The following is a 25,919-nucleotide window of genomic DNA, read 5'->3' as shown; positions in this document are numbered from 1 at the left end:
TCATTGAAAAGTGGAGTTACAGTGGAAAATCTACGTTTTACGTTTCTTGTCCTAACAAAATTTGGAATTCAGCGAATTAACACCTTTATGATTTCCCTGCTTCAATATCAAAATTTACCATTGTAGGATTTTACATATTCAGGGCCAAGTTTTCCAAACTAGTTTATGCCAATGGCAACCACCCAGTCCACAAAGAATGTAAAAAGTTCAAGTTTCTTTAGGATTCGTAATTCAACCTTCGGTAACTAATGACGATTTTGCTATTTTTTTGTGTTGTTCCTTTCTTGTTTTACGCCGGTAGCCTATATTGTCTGCTCGAGCTGAGGGCGTAATGAGTCAGCGAATGAATTCGCAACAATTCTTAGCTCTTGTACAGAAGTTTTCCAATGTAAAAACGGGGGGAAATTGCAGTAGTCAAGCATGTTCCCAAAGGCACGCCTCCAGTCAAAGTCGTGGTCTTCTGCACAGACTAAGCTTATCAGAGATTGCGCTTTTAAATATAATTGAAAGCGCGACTATTGCTTTTTTTTTGACAGAACAAAACGTTACAAAAAAAAAAGACAATTAAAAGGTCGACTGAACAAAGACTAGATACCTGTTACGGAGAAATCAGTACGCACAAAAATTATCAAGAAGCTAATTTTGGTGAACATGGCTCCGAGGTTTGGGGGAATGAAACAAAAGAAATTATTCATCCCAAATTCTCGATATTGATGTCTTTCTATATAATTTCCCCAAGCCACGAAGCCATTATGTTTGAATTAATATGTCGATATTGGTTTATGCATTTCTTATAGCAACATCACCCTTGAGATCTCCGCTTTTAAGAGGTCATCCTGTCTCAGAGATTTCCCCACCTTCTAAGTTCTCATTTGCAGTTCGTTGGTGAAATATGAAACTGGCTCTCTCAGACGCTCTGCTTACGGTCGCTTCTATAGTGTCGGGAATACGACGAGATCCTGCGTTATATTTTCCAGTACAATATTTTTTAGTCTTCAAGTTCATACTAAAATGCTCAGCCTACGGCGCACGAGATCAGTCACAAGAGGTGATCTATTTACTTTATCTGCTTTATTCATTTAATAATGTATTAAGTTTGGTTTGAAATCGAAAAATAACACATAAAAAGTTGACACTGGCTTTATTTAAAAGTTATGTTCAGGTGTTTCGTTTACCACATTTTGTGCTGCTACAACCTTTTTCTACCAATGAAACTTCTTCCCTTGTGTTATATGAATAAAAGTTAATTTACAAATTAAAAGTACAAAAAGCGTGACAAAGGAGGTCCTCCTCAATGAACTGCTTTTAATTTTCAGTTTCTATTCATGTAACTACAGGGACGTCGTTTCATTTCTCGTGTTAATCACTCGCTGCGAACATTTGCAAAATATTGTTTTTACCACTCGAAAATAAAATTCATATCTTCCCGCCGCCTTGTAATAACCAGCGTGTACTTTTTTGACTATTTGAACCACTATAGTCCATTTATTTAGAGAAAAAGAATGCAGAATTGTTAAATTGTCAGCCATTTTAGAGTTCTAGGTATTTTTCCTTACTATCAAGTATATTTGAGTTGTTTCTAGAGCATCCTCAGGCAGATCTAGTCCTTTTAGCATTGGTAAAGAGCACAATGCTCGTTTTTACGAGCTTTATATCACATTTCGGGCGCGAAATTCAAATTTGTACTCTTGCACTCGTGGAATGTTTTGCAGTCAGGCGTCCTGCGAACGTAACTTGCGTCACAGTCTCATGAAACTCAAATATAGCATTGACAAAATATGATCTAACCTGCTATAAACGTTTAACAAAATATTAGCAAAAATGAAGCGCGTGTTTTATCAGTAACTGATTAGAATTTTTTTTCTTCCTCCTTTTTCCTTTTTTACAAATAAACTGTTGTTTGTAAGTTAGGAAGTCAGTCAGCCTGTAAAGATTATCTCAGATTTCAGATTTCAGATTTTTTATTAATTGACACTATTTACAGACATATTTCACTATCGCACACTATTACAAAAAATTCATTAATTAAAAATAAGGAAAATATAATAATAATAAAACCAAAACAAAATGTGCTCAGTGACCAAAGAAGCATATGCTATCGTGTTGGTCATTGCCACGATGATCCTCCATCGATATGTTACTTTTAAAAACAAACTTTTAATACTGTTCCTGCGACCAATGACAATGACAATTTCTTGCAATTGTGGTTCCTTGAAGCTTTTCGTTGAAGATCTAAACCCCGGTGTTATTAAATTAGCAAGTAAAAGGCTCTACAAAACTGAATCTTACTATTGTATTACGTAGTTTATTACTATCGGCCTGTCGAGACGCCTAATTATCTTTAATTCTTAAGCTGCTTACTTGTTACATATCATTGAATATCTTCCATCTAGTTTTCTTTATATTGTCATTGTTGTTGTTGTTGTTGTTGTTGTTTATTTTTGCTGTTGCTGAAAATGTGCAGACTGCTTCTCGGCTGTTTACACCTAGATGCTTGACTGACAAATTGACTACCAGGCCACACAACGTTATTGTTTAAAATGGCACTTATCACCGCGTATTGTTTTCAGGTTTATTTTACAGAATGATTGGCCATCGTCAGGCCCTGAAACTTCTTGTGGTCGTCACCTTTGCGTTTGCTGTAGTGACAATTGTAAGGAACATAGAATGCGTCATACTGTTCCCAAGTAACCATGCTCCGCGAATTTTCACTCTACGAGAAGTCGAAGAAAAACCAATTTTCATTGGTAAGTCTTTCGACACTGGAGCATGCGCAGTCCCAACGTCTTTCATCAATGACAGCCAAGGTTGCAAAGTGCCAAATGTGGATCCTTACAATGACTACATCAAGAAGGCTCTTAATCCCGTGAGGTCAATATCATGCCGGGGAAGATTATATACTGAGTATCAAAACAACTTGTTTCGATTACTTGATGACGTCAATGAAGGTTTGTTGGATCGTTTCCTCCTTTGTAATTTTGAGAAAAGTAAAACTTCTCAATATACTAAAAGATCAAAATTTACTAAACGTGTACTTCAAACATACTTCATACTACTAAAACCGTACTTCAAACATACATCAGGCTACACTGAAAGTTATACTTCAAACATACTTCACAGTATACTAAAAGTATACTTGAAACATACTTCACAGTGTTTTAAAAGTATACTTTAAGCATTCATCACAGTATACTTAACGTATACTTCAAACATACATTACAGTGTACTAAAAGTATACTTGAAACATACTTCACAGTATTTTAAAAGTATACTTTAAGCATACATCACAGTATACTAAACGTATACTTCAAACATACATCACAGTGTACTAAAAGTATACTTTAAACGTACTTCACTGCATTGTAAAAGTATACTTCAAACATACATTACAGCATAGTAAAAGTGTACTTGAAACATACTTCACAGGATAATAAAGGTATTCTTCAAACATACATTACTGCATACTAAAAGTATACTTCAAACATACGTCACAGTATACTAAAAGTATACTTTAAACATACATCACAGTACACTAAAAGTATACTTCAAATATACATCAGTTATACTTTGCGGTATATGAAAAGTGTATTTCAAAGATACATCACAGCATACTAAAAGTATACTTCAAACATGCTTCACAGTACACGTAAAGTATATTTCAAACATAATTCAGAGCATACCAAAATTGCACCTCAAACATACATTTTCTGGTGGTAAAGTACACTTCAAACACACTTCATATTATCAAAGTTCGCTTGAAGTATATTTTAAGACCTCCTAAATGTCTACTTCAGACGTACTTTATTACATGAGAAATGTGTAATTTCAAAATCCTTCAAAGTATACTTTTAAACAAATTTCAAAAGAAGTTTACCCGTTAATAAATTGCTTTCTAGAAGTCATCGGCTATTTACTTTATATTCGATGGATCCATTTTCACACAATGTTGCAATTTCTCTTTTGCAGAGAATCAAGTCGCCGAGATCTTTGCAGAGCCCATTTATCGAATTTCTGATTATAATGTGACCCTTGGGGAAAAGAAATTTCTCAACCTAACGAACAGACAGACTAACCTAGATAGCGACTTCCTCAAAGTAACTGTTCGTCTGAAAGATGGCTCAAAGGAAACGTATTTCCACGCCTCAATTTTAGAGATACCCGAAGTTGCACAGCGCAAAAAAACGCACAGTTCACCCCTAAACATCATGATCTTGGCTTTAGACAGAACATCGGCAGCCCATTTTCAAAGGATGCTGCCTAAGACGTATGCTTTCTTAAAGGACGAACTAGATTCAGTCATGTTCAAGAGTTACTCTATTGTTGGACCTAACACAACTCCAGCTATGTCTGCTTTCTTAACTGGCAAGTCATTGTCGGAGAATTGCGAATTCAAGGAAGCGAGAAAAGGGGTAAAAAATTCAAGCTTCGTGGACGATTGGCCATTCATATTTAAGGATCTGAAACGCCTAGGAATTGCCACAATGTGGAGTGAAGATCAGCCAAACATTGGTAAGAACACATAAAACAATGCTATACTACTGCATCGAGGTGAAATAGCTGGTTTAGTTCTCATGGTCTGACTGAGTGGCTGACTGACTGACTGACTGACTGACTGACGGACGGACTGACTGACTGAGTGGCTGACTGACTGTCTGCTTGCCTGACAGACTGACTGACTGACTGATTGAGTGGCTGACTGACCGACTGACTGAGTGGCTGACGGTCTGTCTGACTGACTCACTGAGTGGCTGGCTGACTGTCTGCTTGACTGACTGACTAACTGATTGAGTAGCCGATTGACCGACTGACTGAGTGGCTGACTGACTGACTGAGTGGCTGCCTGACTGTCTGACTGACTGACTGACTGACTGACTGACTGGCTAGTTGATTGATAGATTGAATGATTGAATGACCTGACCTCAAGCTGCTACAAATACGCTATGCAAAGGGCGTCTGACATATAACACAGCTAATCAAGCAAACTGCGCCATGGCGAAAGTGTTCTCCCGTACCCAATCACAAATATTGAGATTATTTTTCGTCGCATCGAAGAGTTTCCGAGATAGGATTGAATATAAAGTTTAATAAACGTAACGTGGACTATTACTGATCAGTATGCATATGATCTAGTTTGACGTCGATCTCATTAACATGAACAAGCGCTGTACAAAACAGACAAAAGGGGAAAGTCTACATTTGTTCTGAACAAGACTTGCACTTGTCGACCCGTCTGTCTGCTTCTTGTCTTAGGCCGGATTGTTTTTCTTCCATTTTTAGGTGCATTTCATCTTCGCCTGAAGGGATTCCAAGATCAGCCAACAGACCATTATGGAAGGATACTATGGTACGAATGGCTGAGGACAACAAGAGAAGCAAGGCTTTGCTTAAACTCCCAACCACAATATGTGTTACAACTGAACTACCTGAAAAGCTTCATGAAATCCTATCCTGGAAAAAGAAAATTTGGTTTCGCATTTCTATCCGACTTGTGTCATCGATCAGCTAATCTTCTCCGCGCAGCCGATAATGGATTTGCGGCCTTTTTTGAGTCACTAAAAAACGAGAGTCTCCTGAACGATACGATGTTTATCACAATGTCTGATCACGGTCCGACATACAAGGAAATACGCCATAGTCCTCAGGGGAAGTTGGAACACCGACTTCCCTTTCTTTCCTTGACTTTCCCCCCGTGGTTCAAACTCAATTACCCGAAACATGCAGCAGCCTTGGTGAAGAATTCACGGATAATCTCGTCACCTTTTGATCTTTACGCGACGATGAAACATTTGTTAACGTTCCCAGATAAACGTTCAGTTGAAACGGCTGGAGTAGGCGCAAGTCTTTTTGAGCCACTTCCTGATAACAGGACATGCGAAGATACGGGCATTACAGACAATTACTGCCCGTGTTTAAGGTGGCAATCCATTGACATAACCCATCCTCACGTCCGTAAAACTGTCAAGGCGGCAGTAATTCATATAAACCAACTTTTGTTGTCTCATCCCAAGACAGCCAATCTATGCCATCAGCTGGAGCTAAAAAGTATCTTTAAAGTTCATCAAAAGCTGCCAAGTCATGAGGCAGACGTGAATTTTCTTTCAGGTCAGGAAAAGGCCACTTGCAGCTATCACATCAAGTTTCAAACGACACCTGGGGATGGTCTATTTGAAGCCCTACTACAGATGAACGCCACTGGGGATTTTAAGGTTTACAATGAAATCGATCGTGTTAGTATGTACGGTGATCAGCCGAAGTGTATTGTGAATCATGTACCGTCTATGCGCCCATACTGCTTGTGTAAATAACTGGAAAACTAATGTTATATCGCACGTGGCTACTTTAACCCTCGGACACACAGGCAAATTCATACTTCTTCTTTAGTTCTTCGTTTCCTGAATAAGACACATGGAAGTATTTTGAATTTAGTTGGTAGCCTTGGTGGCGCTCCACAAGATGAAATGTTTATTTGTTGAATATTACGTCTTACGAGGTCATTAAAGCCGCCACGATAATGTATCCCCCATCTTGGACCTCTTTATTATTTTTTCTCAGTAAGTCAGAAAATAACGCAAATTGATAAAAATCCAAATTGATAGTCGATCTCAAAACACACTCATTCTTCATTTCGCAGTCACATGACAAAACTGACCGCGAGTGATAACGAATAAACTCGAATGAGCACGTGCGACTACGAGTGACCATAAGTGACAATGAGGGTGGGGGGGAAGGGTAGGTAAGTAGGGAGGGATGAAGGAAACAAAAGATAATGTAAACTTAGCTATCATCTCTACAGCCATCCGTTAATTAACTCGCAAAACCCATTTTGTTGTTTTCTTCGCGTTGTTTTGTAAGCTGCTATGTAATTTTCCTTTAATCTGAATGTGCTGTTTAGTCGTCATTATTTCAGCAATCATCATTGGCAGTTATAATGCTTGGACTTGATAACCATCAGACCTAAAACACTGGAACTGAATAGAAAAAAACGTGAATTAAATTAATTTTCACGTCAAAAGGAATCATTATCTTTGATCAATGGTGTGTCGATCTACCCAAGTTAGGTGGAGCGAAGGTGAGGTTTTGGGAATCTAAAACCAAGTGGAAGCTTTGTCATTATAAGAACGTGCGAGAGTCAACTGGGCCACTTTGCCTAGGGTAGCTGTTCCCCCAATAGGGGCGGCAGTTTAAACTGTACAGTCCAACCGAAACGACATGATAAAAGTATTCTTCTTCAAAACAACTAAAAGTGAATACAACGCTCAAGTTGTTTTGACCTCTTTTCTAATAATCCTTAACTCGATTACTGTAGGTTTTAATATTTTAACGAGGAACATTACAAGAAATTTTGTGAAGAATAACACAACTGATTATCCCAACCGGTGGCACTTCGCGAGGGAGTCGCTGGACAAACATGACGCCGTTTGGCGTCAAATATAAAGCTTAGAGGCGCTAACTGTTTCAAATTGTTCATACTGTATAATCTGTTACGTTTCTGCCATTTTAATAAATGTAATCCGGTCTTCAGTAAGAGAAGTGACCCGACCTCAATGCCTTTTCTATTTACATGCATTCACGTTAAGACAATACAGCTTTTTCAGTCTCCTGAATGCTGGTAAGTTAGTTCAAATTATAGAGGAAATATCCGTATACAAGGCACCCGGTCGACGTTTATCACCGGATATTTTTATTTTTGTAACCAGAGTTAACTGGGGGTGTTGCCGATTCCCTGAGATTACAAGCCAGTCCAACGAAGGTCCCCCCTTTTTGCTTTATCTGGTTTTCTTCCAGAACAATTAAACTTTGCCCATTTTAACCCTAGCTGGATTAAGGCATTTTGATATGCAAGTGTCTTATCCAAGAATGCAAGGCTAGAACTACATAAAAAGAACAAGGCATTGAAATTAACTACTCGTTGTGTTGATGCAGACTGGATACCACGAAATCGCTGTTACTTACGAGAGTCTGTAATCCTGTAAACATAGTTTGTCACCGCACCACCTGAGCACAGCATGGAACCGGGAGTGCACTGGGTCAGAGGAGTATCATTTCCACTGACGTCACCTTCGTAGCACTTAGAGGATTCACTATGTAAGTTGTATCTTCCAGCTGCAACTTCATCACTCCAACATGAACCTGAGTAAAAACGCAATCAAAGAGCAGTTGGTAAACAACGGTGCTTAAAAGTTAATTTTATAAAATTCATCGGACGTCAGTCACGTCTGTTTGTGTCTGTACGTGTTTGTCTCTGTCTATCTGGCTTGCAGGCTGTCTCCCTGGCTGTCTTTGTCTTTTTGTTTGCCTATCTGTCTGTCTGTCTGTCTGCCTGCCTGTCTCTCTGTCTATCTGACTTGTTGGCTGTTTGACTGGCTGTCTCTGTCATCTTGTTTGCCTGTCTGTCTGTTTGTCTGTATGTATGTCTTTTTGTCAATCTGACTGGCTGTCTCTGTCTGTTTGTCTGTCTGTCTGTCTGTCTGTATAATTTTGAGTTTACATTCATTCCTTGCTTCCTTTTTCTGCTTTATTTCGTCTCGCGTTATTTGTATTTATATTGTAACGCCCCAATTCCGCAATAAAAGACGGCGTTAAAACTTTTAATCACAAATCTTCGAGACATACAGTTTAGCAACTCAACTGAGCGCATGGTTAGATCACCACATGTCACGTGACTTACAAGTTGCTAAAGGGGGTACCCATCGGAAATCGTCCAACGCTACACTATTGAGCGGCATTAAATAATTCTGACACGACTGACTTATTATTATAATTAGCGGCACTTCCTGGAGCTTCCTGGGGAAAAATACGGCAATTGCTAAGTAAATGAACAAGACTAGGGAATCAAGGCCGCATGCACCCGACTGTCCTACACCGTTGGTTATTTGTAAAAGAATCATGAGATATACAACTAGCATGCACTTTATCGACTTTATCTAACGATACTGATGACTGGTTTATACTTAACTGCAAAGAACCCAAATTATCAGGATACTCGAGATTGCCATTCTTCACCGCTTCTGGGAGAGTTGTACAACGATAACCAACAATAATCAGAAAAGATCATCGAAAATTAAACTTGTTCTTTTTCCTCCTATATGGATCAAAGACTGTCGTACCTTATCATGCCTAATTTCGCACATAACTGGACGCTCGCACTTTCAGAACATTGCAGCTTTTCTTTGGAGCAAAGCTCAGAAAATTGAAAATATTCGCTGCCTCATAAACTTGTATGAACTTGTGAAGTAATTTGGTTTTTAAAACAACTGCATTGGATGAAGGGAGAGGACAAAGTTTGTTTCCCCGCTTATTTTGGGTCTGTTGTACAAATCAAGCTCCATTGTCCCATTTCACCGACTCCTCAGTATATTGATGAGAAATACTCAAAGATGAATGTATCACTATACTCAAAGATGAATGTCAGAACTGGAGGAGGAAATGGTTAGGTCAAAACTAAAACATTACGTAAAATCTACAGCGATGATGCAAGACCCTTTTCTAATGTCAGCGTTACTCTTCTCTTCGTTCACTGATGCAATCTGTAATTAACAAAACTTGGGTTTTGTGCGTGCAGAAAATTACCGATAGAAGAGGAAAGAACTTCGCAAAAAAAAAGACAAAAATTCTCAAGCGACTTTCCTCTTACTTGCTTAAAATCCCACTTGATTGTGGATATATATTCATGGCCTGACGTAAGTCCATTGAATTTATGGTGATATCAGACCAAGGAGTTAATTATTATTTTCCTAGCTAAAGACAATAAAATTCTAATTTATGAGAGTCTATTCAGGACTTTCCACCCTTAAGTACCTTTATTTTGTTGGTGGCTTTTGTCTTGATAAACAAAACAGAGGGACATTTGCTGGAAACAATTTTGTTGCCAGATTGAACCAAGGGCCCTTTTTAGAGCAGTTAGTTATTATGTGCATAGAAGCAATTGAGGCGATATGTACTCGTTATTAACGTCCGTTTCCTGTACGGTGAAAAGCATAGTCGGAAGGCTTTGTGCCATCTCTGTGCTGTTTCAATAGTACAGTCAGATGAACAAATAAGTAAGGAAGTAATGGAGACTCGTTTTGTGGGATTGCTTTATTGCACAACAAATAGCAATATAGTTGCTTGTTTTGGAGTAATTACAGCGGTAACGATGTGTTCGCGGAATGGGTTTACGATCTCTTCATCTTCATTTGTTTGTTGTCCCACTTCTGACCTTGGGATACAGTTAAACCCTGGCCAAACCATCGCAACATTTCAACGCAACATATCGCAACATTGTTGGCCCAGTATTTGCAAGCCCTGGCCAAACGATCGCAACATTTGAACGCAACATATTGCAACATTGTTGGGCGGAACATGTTGCGTACGTTTGGCCACCCTGTTACGGTGTGTTGCGACGTATTGCGACATGTTGGGTACTGAAAATCGAACTAGTTTGCATGCCCGGGTGCAACAGTGTTGCACGAACCTGGCCAAACGACTACAACATCATGCAACATCCACAAATATTGCATAAAAAATTTGGCCAGTTTCAAATTTTAGCCAACAAAAGCCAACATGTCGCAACACCTCGCAACATGGTAGCCAAACGCGCGCAACATGTTGTGCCCAACAATGTTGCGATATGTTGCGTTGAAATGTTGCGATCGTTTGGTCGGGGCTTTACCCTTCTGAATTTTTTTCTGTCAAACTCAAACATATTTACGTGGAAATGATTAAATGATGTTTATAAAGGCAAAAGTACAGTTTTCTAGATACAATTGCAATTTACTTACAATGCTGGAGAGGGCTATTATCAGACCCGGTTTCATAGCAGTTACATAAGGGAATCAGGCCTTGATGACAATATTTGCCTCATTAGCATAAGCGATTCATGCAGTTTCTGATCGATCAAGCCTCAACGATCTCAGCTTCTAATATTGAAAGGGCATAGACAATTAACTGTTCTAAGACATTTGAGCTCGATTTGTTGAGTACTTTTTCTGCGACGCGCGTTTAAGAGCTCAAAATATTTAAGGACGGAGCTTATTAGCACTTTTGCCGCCCGGAAATTTTTCAGTTTCTGAAATATCTGGCATGATGTCTTTTCTGCACAAAGTGCTATGTTAATGAGGAAAAATGTGAAACAATAATGTCAGAAACGATCGCTCTATAGGACAATTAAGCCCAATCAAATGCGCAACACATAGAAGTACTGCGCCATCTTGTAAGGCACCACACATATCGATCTAGAAAGGACGTCATCTGTATAAAAAAGCTACGATACACCTGGTTTATGATCCATTAACTTTGCTAGTTCGTCACTGATTCGTATCCCGTTTCAATCTTCCACAATCTCTTTTTTGTGTATTTTACATCATTGCCACTTTTCTACCTTCACTGTAATTTGCCGCTTTTAATATTAATCAAGTTTTGTACAGCTTTAGGGCCTCTTCATATGAGCCCGGTAACCGGGCTGGCTCGCTTACTGGGACGAATTTTGTTGTCTGTTCATATGGCAAATTTCAGCCCGGTCTACCGGGATAAAGTCCAAGAAACAACCGAAATGTTGGAACATAAACTTGTATCGTTCGCGGCTGTCGCAGCTTTGTGGACTCTTGTAACTTTACTAATAAAGCTAATTCGCCTACTCCTTAAGTGGAAATTCATACAAGGCAAAAACTATGCCATTTTGGCCGCCATGTTGCGAAAGCGAAGCTATTTCGTCTAAAAAAAATTGCGTCCCGGTTATTCGGGCTGGAGTGTTCATACAGGAAAATTTTCATCTCGGTTACCGAGATCTCGGTCGCAAAACCCGAGATCTCGGTAACCGGGCCAGCCTGGCTTCTCATATGAACACATCGAAATTTTTACGAAGGAAAGAGGAGCGAGGCGAGATCTCGGAAACCGAGCCAGCCCGGTTGATCGGGCTCATATGAAGAGGCCCTTAGTTGACTTTGGTCAAAGAGTTTCAAGATTTAAAAATTGTCTTTTTTTCCACGAGGATTGGATGTCGCCTGGCAAACCATGTATCATTTAAACTATTTTATGTCTATTTTTAATTAACACTTAAAACAGGGAAAGAACAAAGACAGAGAACGGTGGAAATCGATACAAGTCAAAACCACCATAGACAAAAATAGCACTTATGGCTAGCCTGCAGGGACGTGACCTTTCTTGGTTTGCCTTACAAATACATTTAATTTAAACTCATACGTAGGAATTTCAGGATTGGTCAGATAAAGCAACAAAACATCGAGGTCGTATTTTTTAGACTGACGATTACTAGGGAGGAAATAATTTAAAAGCGTACTTTTATTGGGTATACTTTTTTGAGCCGTTTTGGTGTAAATAGAATACAAAGTTTGACTTTTTCAGAGTCTTGAAATAAACTGATGTAAGGTTTGTTTTTCACTTTGGCTTAAAATGGGGCATTTGCTTAAGATGAAGGTAATTTTTATAACATTCATTAAAATCGGCGAGTCTGCACTCGTCTGCAATGTTTACGCAGATGGAAGTTATTCTTGGATAGTTGAGGTCAAGTATTAGAGAAGTGTACTAATTTTAGAAGTCTGAAATAGGGTTATCCATTTTTAGGCTCGGACTGAAATAGAGTATAGCATGGGGACACAGAAAGATTTTCGGCTTTTGTTTCCGAAAATTGTGAAATCGCCCTTTTTGGCCTGGAAAAGGATGATGTTTTCAAGAAGGGCAGCGCACTCTCGCAGATATTTTCTGGAAGTACCCCCCCCCCCCCCCCCGCCCCCCTTCTCCTGGGTCCTCAAATACTAAGCGTCAGTGGATATTTCAAAACCAACCAGGGATTGGATGGAAAGGGGAAAGATCTTGCCAGTTAGCGTTCTTCTATCTATGGAGGGTTTTATTCTCATAACTTTCAATTAACCTTTCGTGTTTTCTAGACTTTGGCAGCGGGATAATCTCTGCATGATCTACCGAGGTTTTACGATTTGTTTTGAAGTTGACTTCGGGGTCATATCAACTCACATCCGGATTCATCCGTTCCTTTCATTTAATTCCCTGAAAGACAAGGATCTCGAAAATTCGTCGAGAAGAGTGTTTAGGATAAGAATTTCGATGTTAAAAAGCACGAGGTTCAAAGAGCGAACGAACGGGCGTTTTTCCCTTCCAAAGCTAACAACCGCACACCGCAGAAAACACTTACCATAAGAAACTTCTTCTAGACGAGCCAAAAATGTGTCCACCGACCACCATGTCTTTCATGGGCTGATCGGTGGCGAAAATTAGCATTTCGCAGAAATTAAGGCTCAATGTCATGAAAACCATGAACTTGAAATTCTGGTTTGGGTTTTATTTTGGTTATTTTTGCATATTTTTTTGTATAAAAGCGAATACAGTGCCCATCACCCGCGGAAATCAGAAGGCGGACAATATCGACACCATACTCTCATTGTGTGCTGTGTACTCATCGCTTGCCGATCCGAGCAATGACTGTTCGCCTTCCAGACATGCAATGACTCTTAACCAAAGACCAATTCAATTCAATTTTTTAACATTTTCTTTTATTAAGAAACAGTGCCTCAAAACATCTAATGGTTAAATGATTTACATTTGTCTTGTGATAACGTTGTTTTATAGACGGCGAATTATGAATGCAACCAACCAAATTTCGCTAGCTTATCTTGGTTAGTGACTCAGCGTTTTGTAGTAATACAGTACAAGACAGACTGCTCTAGTCAATTCTTTTCAAAATAAATATTTCCCTGTCTTCTCTAAGTCGCAAAATTACATGTTATGTAATACCTAGAGGGGCTAAAAGTGCAAGATGGCGCGCGTGAATCCAATTATTCATGAAATGGCAAAAACGCAGGAAGGAACTTCATTACAATTGTCAGTAAGAAAATATACAAAGCTATCAAATCTAAATGCAGGCTTTAAACTTTTGAATATATTGATCAACGAAGAAACTTGAAGATGTAAAATAGTTTCGTATGTTATTTTAGCAATTAAAACTTCAAACAGCTACAATAATTACAGAGTATTGGGACTAAAGTCAACATTTGAAGTTTATATGTAGGCGGCTGATTTATAGCTCAATATTTAAATTATTTCCTGCTCTATTGTACAAATTCATCTTTTGGACTTCCTTAGCGATCTTCAAATTTAAATTTTTCAGTGTCTCTCTTTGAGGACTTCCTTCTCCCACCTTCATTTCACCTTCACTGCAGAGGAAGTTTCACCTGACCGTGTGGGCAAAGGTTGCGCTGAACCTACGTATCTTCGATGGGGCTGGAATCCTCGTGATAAGGCGCCTTTGTGATCTAAACCATATGTGTACAAGAACCACGCTTTCTACGGCGTGCGAAATAAACTCCCACTCACAGTATCGAATCATACCCATTCTTCCTCCTGGCTGTCGAGTTGATCTCTCATGCGCTTCTGATACAGCGCCAAAAGTTCCTTCCAACGATTGTTAACATGATCATCAAACAGTTTTAAATTCTCGCTTTTGCTCTTGAACCTGTCGAGCTGTTGCGAGAAAATGTCTACTCCGGTGCGGAATAACGTCGAATTGGTGTCGTTGATGCTTCTGGCAAGCGTCTGGCTTGCTTTCAACGGCAATCGCTTGTTTACAGAATTGGTCCTGGAGCGCAAAATTCTCACGCGTCGATCGAAAGACCTCATAGTTGACAGATCGTACCGTCTTACTGCGGTGTCAGGGGCGAAGTATATAACCTCCTCTAAGTCAGAAGACCAGTGAACTCTTTTTCCTCGCATATTCCTCTCCATAAGCGAAAACCCGGAAGGTCTTCCTGGAAGCGAAAGCGATCTCTTTGCCATTAGTGGATGGGGAACTGAACTGGCTGTTTCTTGAACAACTCGAGTCGATGTGTTGTGGCGTCTGACTGACCTTAATCGAGCGCGCACTGCAGTTTTCTGTGTGTTTATCTGAATAAGATCCGGTTTTATGGCAGCTTAAGCCTAATTTAGTTTGTGTTTGGCTTATCTTTAATTGGCGCGCCCACAAAAGCACTAAAAATAACCTTGTTAACTTCCACACAGGAAGCGAATCACGAACTGTCTTTGTTCCTTTATCAATATCATGATCTTTCGATTGGAGACAACGATAATATTGAAATAAAGACGAAACAAAGAGTTAAAAAGAACTAAGAAAAGGAAAAAAAGAAATAAATATCCAAGGCTGGGTAATTGTAAGCCAAGGCTGATATAAATGTGTTCTTATTTCATATATGGGTGTGTGGCTTATTAATTTTACTCTTTATTACTCCACTGAAGTTCGCTAAAATCGAAAGACAAAGTTTTCTTCCGACTTTCGTTGATCAGAGCATTAAAAGTGGTTCATGAATTTTCCAGATAACTATTGAAATTTGAAAATAATAATGCTTATTTCAAACAAGCTGTCGCGACAAATCGTGTCATATCTTAAGAATCTCGTAATTCTGACAATGCAAAATGTAAATTTTCAGTGGTTTTCTTTAATAAAACATTTATGAATTACAAAAGTATTATTCCTTAGTGTGGAAACGTTTCGTGGTCACGAAAATTCCAGAGACATCAAATTTAACGAAAACCAACGGGGGGGAAAAAAAAAAGGAAAGCAAAAACAGAAATGAACAGAACGAGGAAGAGCACTTGCAAGTCAAATAAGATGACAGATGAGGAAGAACTTATATCTGGTTTCACGGAACAAATTTTTTGTGTGTGTGACAGTCAAATCAGACACATTTTGGCTTCATTTACATAAGCACGTAATATGCAAGTTTTAATGCTGAAAAAACATAAAATATATAAATACAAAGATGAAATACCGTTCTCTATGGACTTTTAATTAAGCCTTATTTCGATTCGAGCTCAAAAACCGTGCGACGAATTGTGCGAAAGCATGACAAAAAGCTTGGAATATGCACACGTTGCTTGTCATATTCGTGGCCATAAATTTTTTATTCGTCTTTTCATTGTCTAAAACACCGCAAACGGTTTTTAACACCATATATCATTACATTAGACGTGCTTTGGCTAGTCAGGACATTTTTCTGTCATTACATGGCAATAAAATATGTGTTATTTTAAAATTTCTAAGCGTTTCGACGCTGTGTTTCGGATTATTACCAGTTTTTCCGCCTAAGTTTTTCCTGTGGAAATGAATGAATCGACAAGTTAAGCAATATACATGTATAAATAACTAAATAAGTAATCTTCCTACTGGAGGTTTGTTTTATATCAGTTAGGTCGTTACAATATGCTCAAAGAACTGTGACATTGATGTAATACTGTATAGTTTTACTGATATTCAGTGTTTTTTGCAGTGTAGTATTCTTATACTTCAACATTTTTCATTCAAAACAACCTCCTAGATGCAAATTAAAATATTTTCAAAACCTGAAATTTCCCGCCCAAGTTAAAACTCCACACTCCAATATCAATCCCTCCCCATCCCCAGAGAAAAAGCCTGCCAAAGGAAAAACTTCTGAACAAATATTAGCGCATGCCTAACAGCATTCCAGGAAAAATTGCTCTTCTCTTTTACAAAGCTTTAAAAGTGAAACCCGACCTAATCGTTTAATCTTTCTTATTCTGCTTTTTGTTGTTCGCCACTCCTTGGCTAAAATTGACCTCGTTAATACTGTTGGAGCTAGTATCAAGAAAATAACATTGCGCGTGGGTTACTCGCGCCAGAGCCAAACGACGCGTTTCAGAGGCTCGGCTACGTGACGTCATGAAGGGAATGTTAACGCTTCAATCACAAGGATCACAATCGTTAGATAATTGAATAAATGAATAACATATCAGTTGTTAACTTATGTCTTTGCTCCACATGTCTGGTCTTTTCTTCCACGATACTCTATTCATGCACTGAGCTATTTCTGCGCCAGTAAATTTGGGTTTTCAGTAAATTAACATATTAAATTTAATTTATTATATTTACTTATTATCTTTGAAATATGATACTGAATTCCGCATCTTCTAGCTTTTAATTGCGTTCAAACTAACAAAATTTGGTTGTGACATCCCAAAGAAATTCACGATGAACGCAGAAAACTATAAAAAATACCATTAGCACGAAGGATTAGACCTAAAGTTTTAAACCTTGATATACTTCCTTGTCAAGATGAGTAGCTATGGTAACGTAAAGAATCGCGAACAAACTGTTGAAGGCTTAAAGTTTCAGCATGTCATAGTTAAAGCAGGAAACATTTCAAACTATGGAAAAGCAATGGCCACCCTATCTCCCCTTCCAGGTCCAAGCACGCGCAAGCCGGTTGTAACAAAATTCAAGTGTAGTGATGTTTATTTTGTTCGATTGTGTGAGTTTATAATCTCAATCTTGAGGCAATCATCAGTCAATTCAATGGCTTTTTCAGTTCAGTGCTATTCATGGCGTGTCAAATTGGCTAATGTACGAGGAAGGAATTACTAAAACTGCAGAGTCAAGGAAGCAGGCAGATTTATAGTAGTCTATATTTCGACCGGTTGGAAAAGTCCTCCAGAGCGTCTTTTTCGGCAGTGCTTTTTTTAATTCAAAAATGCGAAATTTTATAGCAGTGCTCCACATAATAAGAATAAACCCGTGTTTATACTTTAGCATGCTCAACAGATTTCCGATGCGGGCTAGAAGTCTTCAGTGATGTATAATGGAAATGAAAGCCTATTTCAAAACGGAATTTAATGTTTATACCATTTACATTACATATCATCTGTTTATTGACTTTTTTCCAGACAAAACATTTTTATATGCGTTTATGTTGAGATCACGAAATCTGTGAAGCCGAAAAAAATAGCAAGGAATTGTTAACTTTGCAAATTGCAAGACGTGGCTTGAAATAAATGTGCAATAGAATTATTTGGAACCAAGCTTATGCACATTTTTCGAGATCTTTTGAGTTGCGTGCAAGTGTACTGTGTATTAGTTAGATTTTACGGACCGACACTCAAGTCAAAAATGATCCGTTTAAATTGCAACTTCCTGCGGAATTATTAGTACACTAGTGCAATCATAGACTTCACTAGTAACCGCCTCACGAGGCATATTATTCCCTCCGTATTATTTTAAAAAAGGATCATGTAAGCCTTAGAACTAGGCGTGGAAAGGTGTTTACGGTTTTTGAGCACGCGGCTGACAGCTAAAAACGTGTTGCTGTCATAAAACCTGACTTTTTAATTAACATCAATCAACTTGTTCTACTCTAATATTGTTTTATTTATTCTTATCTCCGTTTATGCTGACCAAAAACAAAGACGGTCCATAATGGAATATTCAGTCAATTTAAAGAATCAGCAATCTGCAAAGAAAGAGCAAGACTTTGTCTTTATCCCCAGCAACAATGATATATATAGGTATAAGCAAGAAAAGAATAAATAGTTTCTTCACCCAATTGCAGTAGCTATTAGTGCTCGATACAAATACATGCAGAACGAAATACGAATTAAAGAGAGAAACTGTATAAGTTGACAGTTAATGAAAGCAATGTTAAGCGTTATTCGTGATACGATAAGCGTTTTGAAAGGAAGGCGGCTGATTATACAATGATGTCCTCGTTGACGAAAAACACAGGCTTTAAAAGCGAATATTTAACTTCTGTTTGCATTCAAGTCTAGGCTTGCTGACTTTTTCTGTGATTCTAGAGGTAAAAAAGGTACTAATTTGGGCACATATTAGTCCATACGATTTACTTAAGAGCACAGAATACGGATTTGCAAATTTTAAAGTGGCTTGAAAGAAATGAGCTATCAAATCACTGTGAATTTGACAGCGTACCCACTGGTTTAATAGGGTTTTCACGATGTATTAATTTGCAAGTGCGTGGTGAAAATTGGAGTTAGCTCGTTTACTAGGAGTTTTGATCGAAACTTCCTGTGGATTTACTGGTACCAAAATAAACCTCGCTGTCATATCGGTGAACTGGGTCTAAAAATAACAACATGATGTAGCTGTTTTAAATTAGAACCTGGGTAAAATACTATTTGTAAGCGAAACATTTCCGTGAAGTACGTCAAAATCTTCAGAGCAACTGAACCAAACGGTGGACAAACATATAATTCAGGTAGGTAAAGAGCATTCTTTTTTTTTTTCGGTCAAAATGTACTTTTTAGCACAGTTCAACAAAATTCGCGTTCTTTAAATACATCGTAAGCCCTTACTTCATACATAAGCTCATATACGAATGCAAACAGAACTTGAAGCTGCAATCAAGTTTTTTTTAATCTGTAGTCCGTCGTTAAGTTGATCGTTTAATTTCGTTAGTGTCGCGGCAAAAATTTATCCCCTTCGGTTCGGTGGAAACCTAATTTTTGATTTGTTTTTGTTTCTCTTTAACTGTTTTGTATAGTCTGCCCGATTTTTTTTGCAGCTCTGATTGAAATTAAGTAGGGATGACTTACAATAGTCTTTTCTTTTAATTTATATACTATGTGAATTACAGTATTAATGCTCAATTCGCGGGCCTTAGTTTTAATTCGAACACGGGAAACAATTTGCACTATGCAGTTTTTAAGTAGACAGAACTTTTAATATGTTTTCGCGATACTGTTCATCTAACCAGAGGGTATTATCCGAAGATATCAACAAACAAAATGAACAACCAATCAAACGCCGCGTAAATTTATCAGTAAAATGTTTCGATCACAGGCAATGCTCGGTTCATAAACTAGAATAGTTATAGATCACCTGCTTAATGCAGCAAGTAATAGCGGTAACGAACGATGAATTTAAAATTTCTTATGTTTTGGTAGAAGCAAATTGAAGCGTAACCTGGTAATTAAATCCATTTCTGTGGGAAGATATTATGTTCCAACTCGTGGGCAAGAAAAAAACCGCTTTCTCTGACGTCATTGGACCCATGTCTTCCGCCTCGAGACAGGTGGAAAGGAAGAAAGACTTAATAACACTTTGCAGGGTTTTAAAATAATTTGAGTCTAATTGACAGGGAGAACAAACGAGATATATTCATAACGCCGTTCATGTCCAATTGTTTATCCATAACAGCCTATCGGAGAGGCTCTTCTAAACAGGATGTAGAAAATTAAAACCTGCGAACCTCTGCACTTATATATAACAGAACGAGCATGGTAATCGATTAATTTTAACTTGGTCTTCGCTAGCTCTTGACAGTCTCTGATTTAACACTCGCTGTACTGTTAGCAGGTTATGGAGATCTCGAAACAAGACGCCGAGCCACTTGAAATTAAGGAAAGCGAGAACGATTTTCCAGACAAGCGTCGAAGAGTTCAATGGTCAATCGATTTAGAAGAAGTGCATTATTTTGTTCCTTTGCCGCAAAAGACGCATGGTCGCTGGAAAAAGAAGATGAAGTGTTTTAAAGAGAAAGCGCTGGACTTGACGCATAAACCTATGATTCTGCTCTGTGACTTTTATGATAGCAACACAGTTCATTTGTTGCATAGCGGACTTGAATCTTTGGTCAGAAAAGTGAACGGTCGCTCTGACAGCGTGGATTTTGAAGACATTCGAGATATCAACAAACCGTGGGATGAATTATTTGAGCAGTATACAACGCGAGAGGAGGTCGCCCGTCAAAATGAGAGCGTATCATCACAACAAAATCACATCGCGAACGAACGCATCGAGCACTTTAGTTAAATGCAAAAATTGAGACACGTGTCTGGAGGACATAACGAAGTCGCGAAAACAGTGGTCATGGAAAAAGCCGAAATTGAGGAACTCAATGTTTTGCAGGCGCAACCATCCCTTCGCCTGAGAAGAAATGATGAAAACACTTTGAACACTGAATGTAATTTTCCAATGAAACTGTATGGAAATATGAATATGATTTCAATGACAATATAGTATTTCCGAGAGTGTAGCAATGTTACAATGAAAGAAATATTCCCGGGAAATATATTTTTTAAATTATTCATAAAGTGTATTGCTTTTGTTGAGTCTGGTTTTGGTTTGCATGGACTGATAGATGCTAATATCAGGTAGTTATTCAAACATTTGCCAAAAATAAGTCCCGGAAGATCGCAGAAATAGCTTAGAACGTTCAATACAATATTGTACAACAGTTTATTTTATAACCTTTCAGACACTGAATGTAAATATTCAAATTTTGTGTGTAATGAATGCTTTTCAGATTTTCCATTAGGGTATAAACGACAACCTTGTCAGTGTCAGTATCAGGTTAAAATCTACCTGTAAAACGTTTTCAGTTGTAAATATAAATAGCTCGAATTTTGCAGTAAAAAGGTGATGTTTCTCTTTACTTAATTAACAAACCGTCAAATCTACCTTCTTACACAACACAGGTTTAAAAGCAGCTGGGTGAAAACGTTACATAGCTGTTGCGGTTTATCGTCTTAGAGATATTGCCTTAAAATTCAACTTCTCAACGGGATCTCCCATACGATACCCCTCAATGCAACCGATGAAGGATGCATGTTAGCAATCCTACTATCTTACAGTTTTATATTTTAATATGCCAAAAAAACTTATGAATATCTTTTTTTTCAAAAAACGATACATTGACTTACAAAATGGCCTTAGCCCTTAGCTATTTGAGTATGTGATAAATGTTGTCCCAAAGCAGTCGGTTACATCTTGTTGTCCCCTTTTTTCTTCAGTTGAAAGGTCGAAGGTAATCTTTCATCGCAGTTCTTTCAAAGTGGTTTGTTTTGAAATTTTCTTCAAATAAAAATAACATTACAACCCGTCATTAAAGTCAAATTTTATCTTTCTCTTATCATGAGTGAGAATGTCAGCTTAATGGCAAAATGTAGAAACTCAGCGAGAAAAGATTAAAATAAGATATCACTGGAATCCCGATTTTTCGAATCCATTTTTCGAAACTTCCGAATTCTTCGAGCCAAAAGTCGTTTCTGTCCGCATGGTCCAACACCCGACCTCTCGAACCACTCAATTTTTCAAATCAATTATTTGTTTGCCTTGCATGGAGGTTTGAAAAATTGGCATTCCACATTGTTTCCTTCTCATAGGCCTGAACCAAAACCATGCTAAAAGAAGCAGCGAGGCAAAATGATTTAATTAAAGTCGCTATACACTGGAGGGAGTGGAAAGGCTTCCATTCTATTGTAGGAAAACGGCACGCGAGGCGAAAAAAAGGCGCGTGAATTAACATGTGAAGTGAACAGGGCCTTGGAAATTATACATGATTAGAACATTAGTTTTGACGCAGATTACCCAGTTGGTTAGTAATCAGGATAAACATCGATGCAAAATTTAAGATGAAGCTACCAGCAGGAAGCTTGATTGAAAATGACTGGCTTTTAAAGCCGGAAAGCCGGCGGTGTTTTGCTCCACTTTATACAAAATCCACTCTATCACCTGTCGTCTTTGCACGGTTACAGGTCAGACTACTATTGGCAACTATATTTATGTGATTTCCAAGCAGTTGGTTCGAAAACGTTACATAACAATATTCACATGTTCAAGGTTTTGCATATTAAAAATGAACCTGGGCGCTAACGCATGTGGCAAAGTCAAATTTTAAAATTAAATAATAAAACAGCCCGCGAAAGAAGCCTTGAACGAAATGTTGCGCATTTGACTGTATGGTAACAGATTTCTGATGGTAGCCATTATGTGGATACCTCTCTTCCTGCTTTTTTATCTTTTCTATCATTCGGTTGAAAATGATCCACAGCAGCATTTCCGTGCGCCATTGTTTATATTTAACGATTGCATTCAGTAAGTTTATCCAAGTAATCAACGCGGGAGATCGGGATGGCTATAGAAATGCATTAGCGATCTAGATGAATATCACTTCTTAAAAAATAACCTATTCAGCGTTTGCAAGCTGAAATAAAAAATCCCAAGCTCTCCCCCTGGTTAAAGTATGAACTTAATTTTATGAAACTACTCAATGTACGGTAACGGTGCAAAAAAGAAGCAATTTTCTCCACTATGTTATATAAGCTAAAGACAACTTGATAGGCTTTCTAAGACTATATTTAACTCATATTTTCGTGGAAGTAGCTGGTTTAATTACGTTACATAACGTTCTGCATACGCGTATGCCAATGTTATGTAACCGTTTCTCATTTTTATTTTATTTAGTTTCTTTTCCTCGTTCAAAAGTTCTCCCTAGTCAACACCCTGTTGGTTTTCACTGGCAAAAACAGGTCAGCAAAGCGGTTATCTGTCTAGCCACTCCATTTTTAAGATCGCCGGTTTAAGTATAAATGCGCCAACAGCTTTTACTTCATGAATAAACATCAATTAATTTATTAATTAAAAGAGAAGTTAGCGCAGTCCACACTACGCCGGAGAAATTTGAAAACACAGCTTTATTTCTTCGGTTTACAGCCCAACCGTCCACACCAATCCGTCACGAAAACGGAGCTTTTAATTCGAAAACCCGAGGAATTTGAAAACGTCGGTTTTGTGTTTTAGTGTGGGAGGAAAAAATTTTGAAAACGAAGCTTTTGGGAAACGATGACGTCACGACAATGACCTAATTTTCCTTCTCGAGTTTTCCCCAAACACAAATCCAAAATGAGCGGTGATTGTTGCTTTTTCAAAATTTCTTTGGCGTTTTCAGAGTGAAAAGGCTGTTTTCAAATTTCTCCCACGTAGTGTGGACAGGAACTTTTATAAACTTCGATTTTCCAGTCCATGAGGCAACTCTGGGTCTGATTATAGAAGAGCTAGATAGAAACAAGTTGAGGAACGGTTGCTTATACCTATATATCGTAAACGGAATTATAAATCTGAATGTGCACGTGCGTTATAAATCGTAGTACATTTCTTTGCCGTCTTCTGCAAAACAAAAACGTGAAATGACCAAATTTTGCGTTGTCTGAGCAACGGCGAGCGACGACGGCTAATTTTTCGTATTTCCATTTGGAATTGAACGCTGTCGTTGCATATTTATCCTGAGCACGTTTTTAGAGCCATTGGCGTGCTGAACAGAGAATAGACAATTGCGAATTTCGCTGGTAAAATGTAATTTCATTTTTGACTAGGCGTCGTCCTCGGCGTCGGCGAACCACAACAGCAACGGCGACGACAACGTCGCTAAACAAAAGAGAACATAATTCTTAGTACATTTCTTTGCCGTCCTCTGAAAAACAACAACGTGAAATGACCAAATTCTGCGTTGTGTGGAGAACGTGCACTACAACGGATAACTTTGAAGTTTAGATTTCGAAATTTCTTTAACTTTCAGACACTGACTCTAAAATACAGCGCGAGAGGAGGTCGCCCGTCAAAACAAAAGCGTATCATAGCAACAAAATCACATCGCAAAAACGAACGCATCGAGCACTTTACTTAAATGCAAAATTGAGATACATGTCTGGAGGACATAGCGAAGTCGCGAAAACAGTGGTCACGAAAAAAAAGCTGATATCGAGGAAGGCGCAACCGTCCCTTCGCCTGAGAAGAAATGATAAAACAACTTTGAACATTGAATGTAATTTTCCACTGAAGCTATATGGAAATATGTATATGATTTCAATGAAAATATATTATTTCCGAGTGCAGCAGTGTTTCATTATTGAAAGAAATATTCCCGGGAAATATGTCGTTTGAATTATTCATAAAGTGTATTGCTATGTTGAGTCTGGTTTTGGTTAGCATGGGCTGATAGATGCTAATATCAGGTAGTTATTCAAATCTTTGCAAAAAATAAGTCCCGGAAGATCGCAGAAATAGCTTATTGTACAACAGTTGATTGTGTAACCTTTCAGACACTGAATGTAAATATTCAAATTTTGTGTGTACTGAATGCTTTTCAGATTTTCCATTAGGGTATAAACGACAGCCTTGTCGGTGTCAGTATCAGGTTAAAATCGGCCTGTAAAAAGTTTTCAGTTGCAAATATAAGTAGCTCGAATTTTGCGGTAAAAAGATGTTGTTTCTCTTTGCTTAATTAACAGACGGTCAAACCTGCGTTCTTACACAAGCAAGTTGAAAAGCAGCTGGAATAAAAACGTTACATAACTGTTGCCATTTATATTCACGTTCTGCAGGTATTGCCTTAAAATTTAACTTCTTACCCGATGAAGGATGCATGTTAGCAATCCTACTATCTTTCAATTCTATATTTTAATATGCCAAAAAAAAAAACCTATGAATAGTTTTTTTAAAACGATCCTTTGACTTGCAAAATGACCTCAGCCCCTATAAGCTATTTGAATATGTGACAAATTTTCTCCCGAACCAGTAGGTTACATCTTGTTGTTTCCTTTTCTCTTCTGTTGAAAGGTCGAAGGTAATCTGTCATCGCAGTTCTTTTGAACTTGTTTGTTTAATTTGAAATTTCCTTCAAATAAACACAACATTACTGCCCGTCATTAAAGTTAAATTTTATCTTCCTCTTATCATGAGAGAGAATACCAACTTAATGGAAAAATGTAGAAACTCAACGAGAAAAGATTAAACTGATAAGTTTTTAAGATATCATTGGAATCCCGATTTTTTTGAATAATCGATTTTTCGAAACTTCCGAATTCTTCGAACCAAAAGTCGTTTCTGTCCGCATGGTCCAACACCCGACTTCTCGAACTGCGCAATTTTTCAAATCATTTAGTTGTTTGTCTTGCATGGAGGTTTGAAAAATCGGGATTCCACATTGTTTCCTTCTCATAGGCCTGAACCCAAACCATGCTTAAAGAAGCAGTAAGGCAAAATGATTAATTAAAGTCACTATTCACCGGAGGGAGTGGAATGGCTTCCATTCTATATGTATAGGAATAGGACACGCGAGGCGAACAAAAGGCACGTGAATTAACACGTGAAGTGAAGAGGGTCTTGGAAATTATACATGATTTGAACATTAGTCTTGACTTAGCTTGCCCAGTTGGTTACTAATTTGGTTAAAACTCGATGCTAAATTTAAGATGAAGCTACCAGCAGGAAGCTTAATTGAAAATGATTTGCTCTTAAGGCCGGAAAGCCGGCGGTGTTTTGCTCTACTTTTACTCTACAAACTAATCCACTGTATTACCTGTCGTCTTTGGACGGTTACAGGTCAGAC

At 38.1% G+C, this 25,919-nt stretch overlaps 3 protein-coding genes across 4 annotated transcripts; 2 read left to right on the top strand and 1 right to left on the bottom strand.

The window, feature by feature from the left end:
- Positions 1-1,256: 1,256 nt before the first annotated feature.
- LOC110065468 (uncharacterized) lies at positions 1,257-6,523 on the top strand. Its single transcript, XM_020772610.2, has 3 exons — positions 1,257-2,948; positions 3,967-4,509; positions 5,278-6,523. Exons 1-3 carry the CDS (start codon positions 2,585-2,587, stop codon positions 6,303-6,305), a joined length of 1,935 nt encoding a protein of 644 aa, XP_020628269.2. The 5' UTR covers positions 1,257-2,584; the 3' UTR covers positions 6,306-6,523.
- A 6,960-nt stretch (positions 6,524-13,483) lies between these two features.
- LOC149111661 (uncharacterized) lies at positions 13,484-14,959 on the bottom strand. Its single transcript, XM_089290201.1, has one exon. It carries the CDS (start codon positions 14,782-14,784, stop codon positions 14,335-14,337), a length of 450 nt encoding a protein of 149 aa, XP_089146327.1. The 5' UTR covers positions 14,785-14,959; the 3' UTR covers positions 13,484-14,334.
- A 3,541-nt stretch (positions 14,960-18,500) lies between these two features.
- Positions 18,501-21,168, top strand: LOC149111660 (uncharacterized). Of its 2 annotated transcripts, none has more exons than XM_089290283.1 (2): positions 18,501-19,007; positions 20,108-21,168. In XM_089290283.1, the coding sequence occupies exon 2, from the start codon at positions 20,111-20,113 to the stop codon at positions 20,561-20,563; it is 453 nt and encodes a 150-aa protein (XP_089146409.1). In that variant the 5' UTR covers positions 18,501-19,007; positions 20,108-20,110; the 3' UTR covers positions 20,564-21,168. The 2 variants fall into 2 exon arrangements, with proteins under 2 accessions (XP_089146409.1, XP_089146408.1); XM_089290282.1 differs by having other exon boundaries at positions 18,502-19,007; positions 20,105-21,168.
- The last annotated feature ends 4,751 nt before the right edge of the window (positions 21,169-25,919 follow it).

The sequence above is a fragment of the Orbicella faveolata genome, unplaced genomic scaffold, assembly GCF_042242905.1.
Source record: "Orbicella faveolata isolate gen_17 unplaced genomic scaffold, um_ofav_v1 contig_2, whole genome shotgun sequence".
Lineage (NCBI taxonomy): Eukaryota > Metazoa > Cnidaria > Anthozoa > Scleractinia > Merulinidae > Orbicella > Orbicella faveolata.
Note: the sequence above shows the minus strand (reverse complement) of the source record. Positions and strands in the feature narration are given on the sequence as shown.

What these genes read in the sequence shown, in the direction of transcription:
- LOC110065468 (XM_020772610.2), top strand. Translation starts at nt 2,585, where the DNA reads ATGATTGGCCATCGTCAGGCCCTGAAACTTCTTGTGGTCGTCACCTTT. An exon ending in ACTTGATGACGTCAATGAAG is followed by an intron (nt 2,949 to 3,966) that starts GTTTGTTGGATC and finishes TCTCTTTTGCAG; the next exon opens with AGAATCAAGTCGCCGAGATC. An exon ending in TGAAGATCAGCCAAACATTG is followed by an intron (nt 4,510 to 5,277) that starts GTAAGAACACAT and finishes TTCCATTTTTAG; the next exon opens with GTGCATTTCATCTTCGCCTG.
- LOC149111661 (XM_089290201.1), bottom strand. Translation starts at nt 14,784, where the DNA reads ATGGCAAAGAGATCGCTTTCGCTTCCAGGAAGACCTTCCGGGTTTTCG.
- LOC149111660 (XM_089290283.1), top strand. Translation starts at nt 20,111, where the DNA reads ATGGAGATCTCGAAACAAGACGCCGAGCCACTTGAAATTAAGGAAAGC.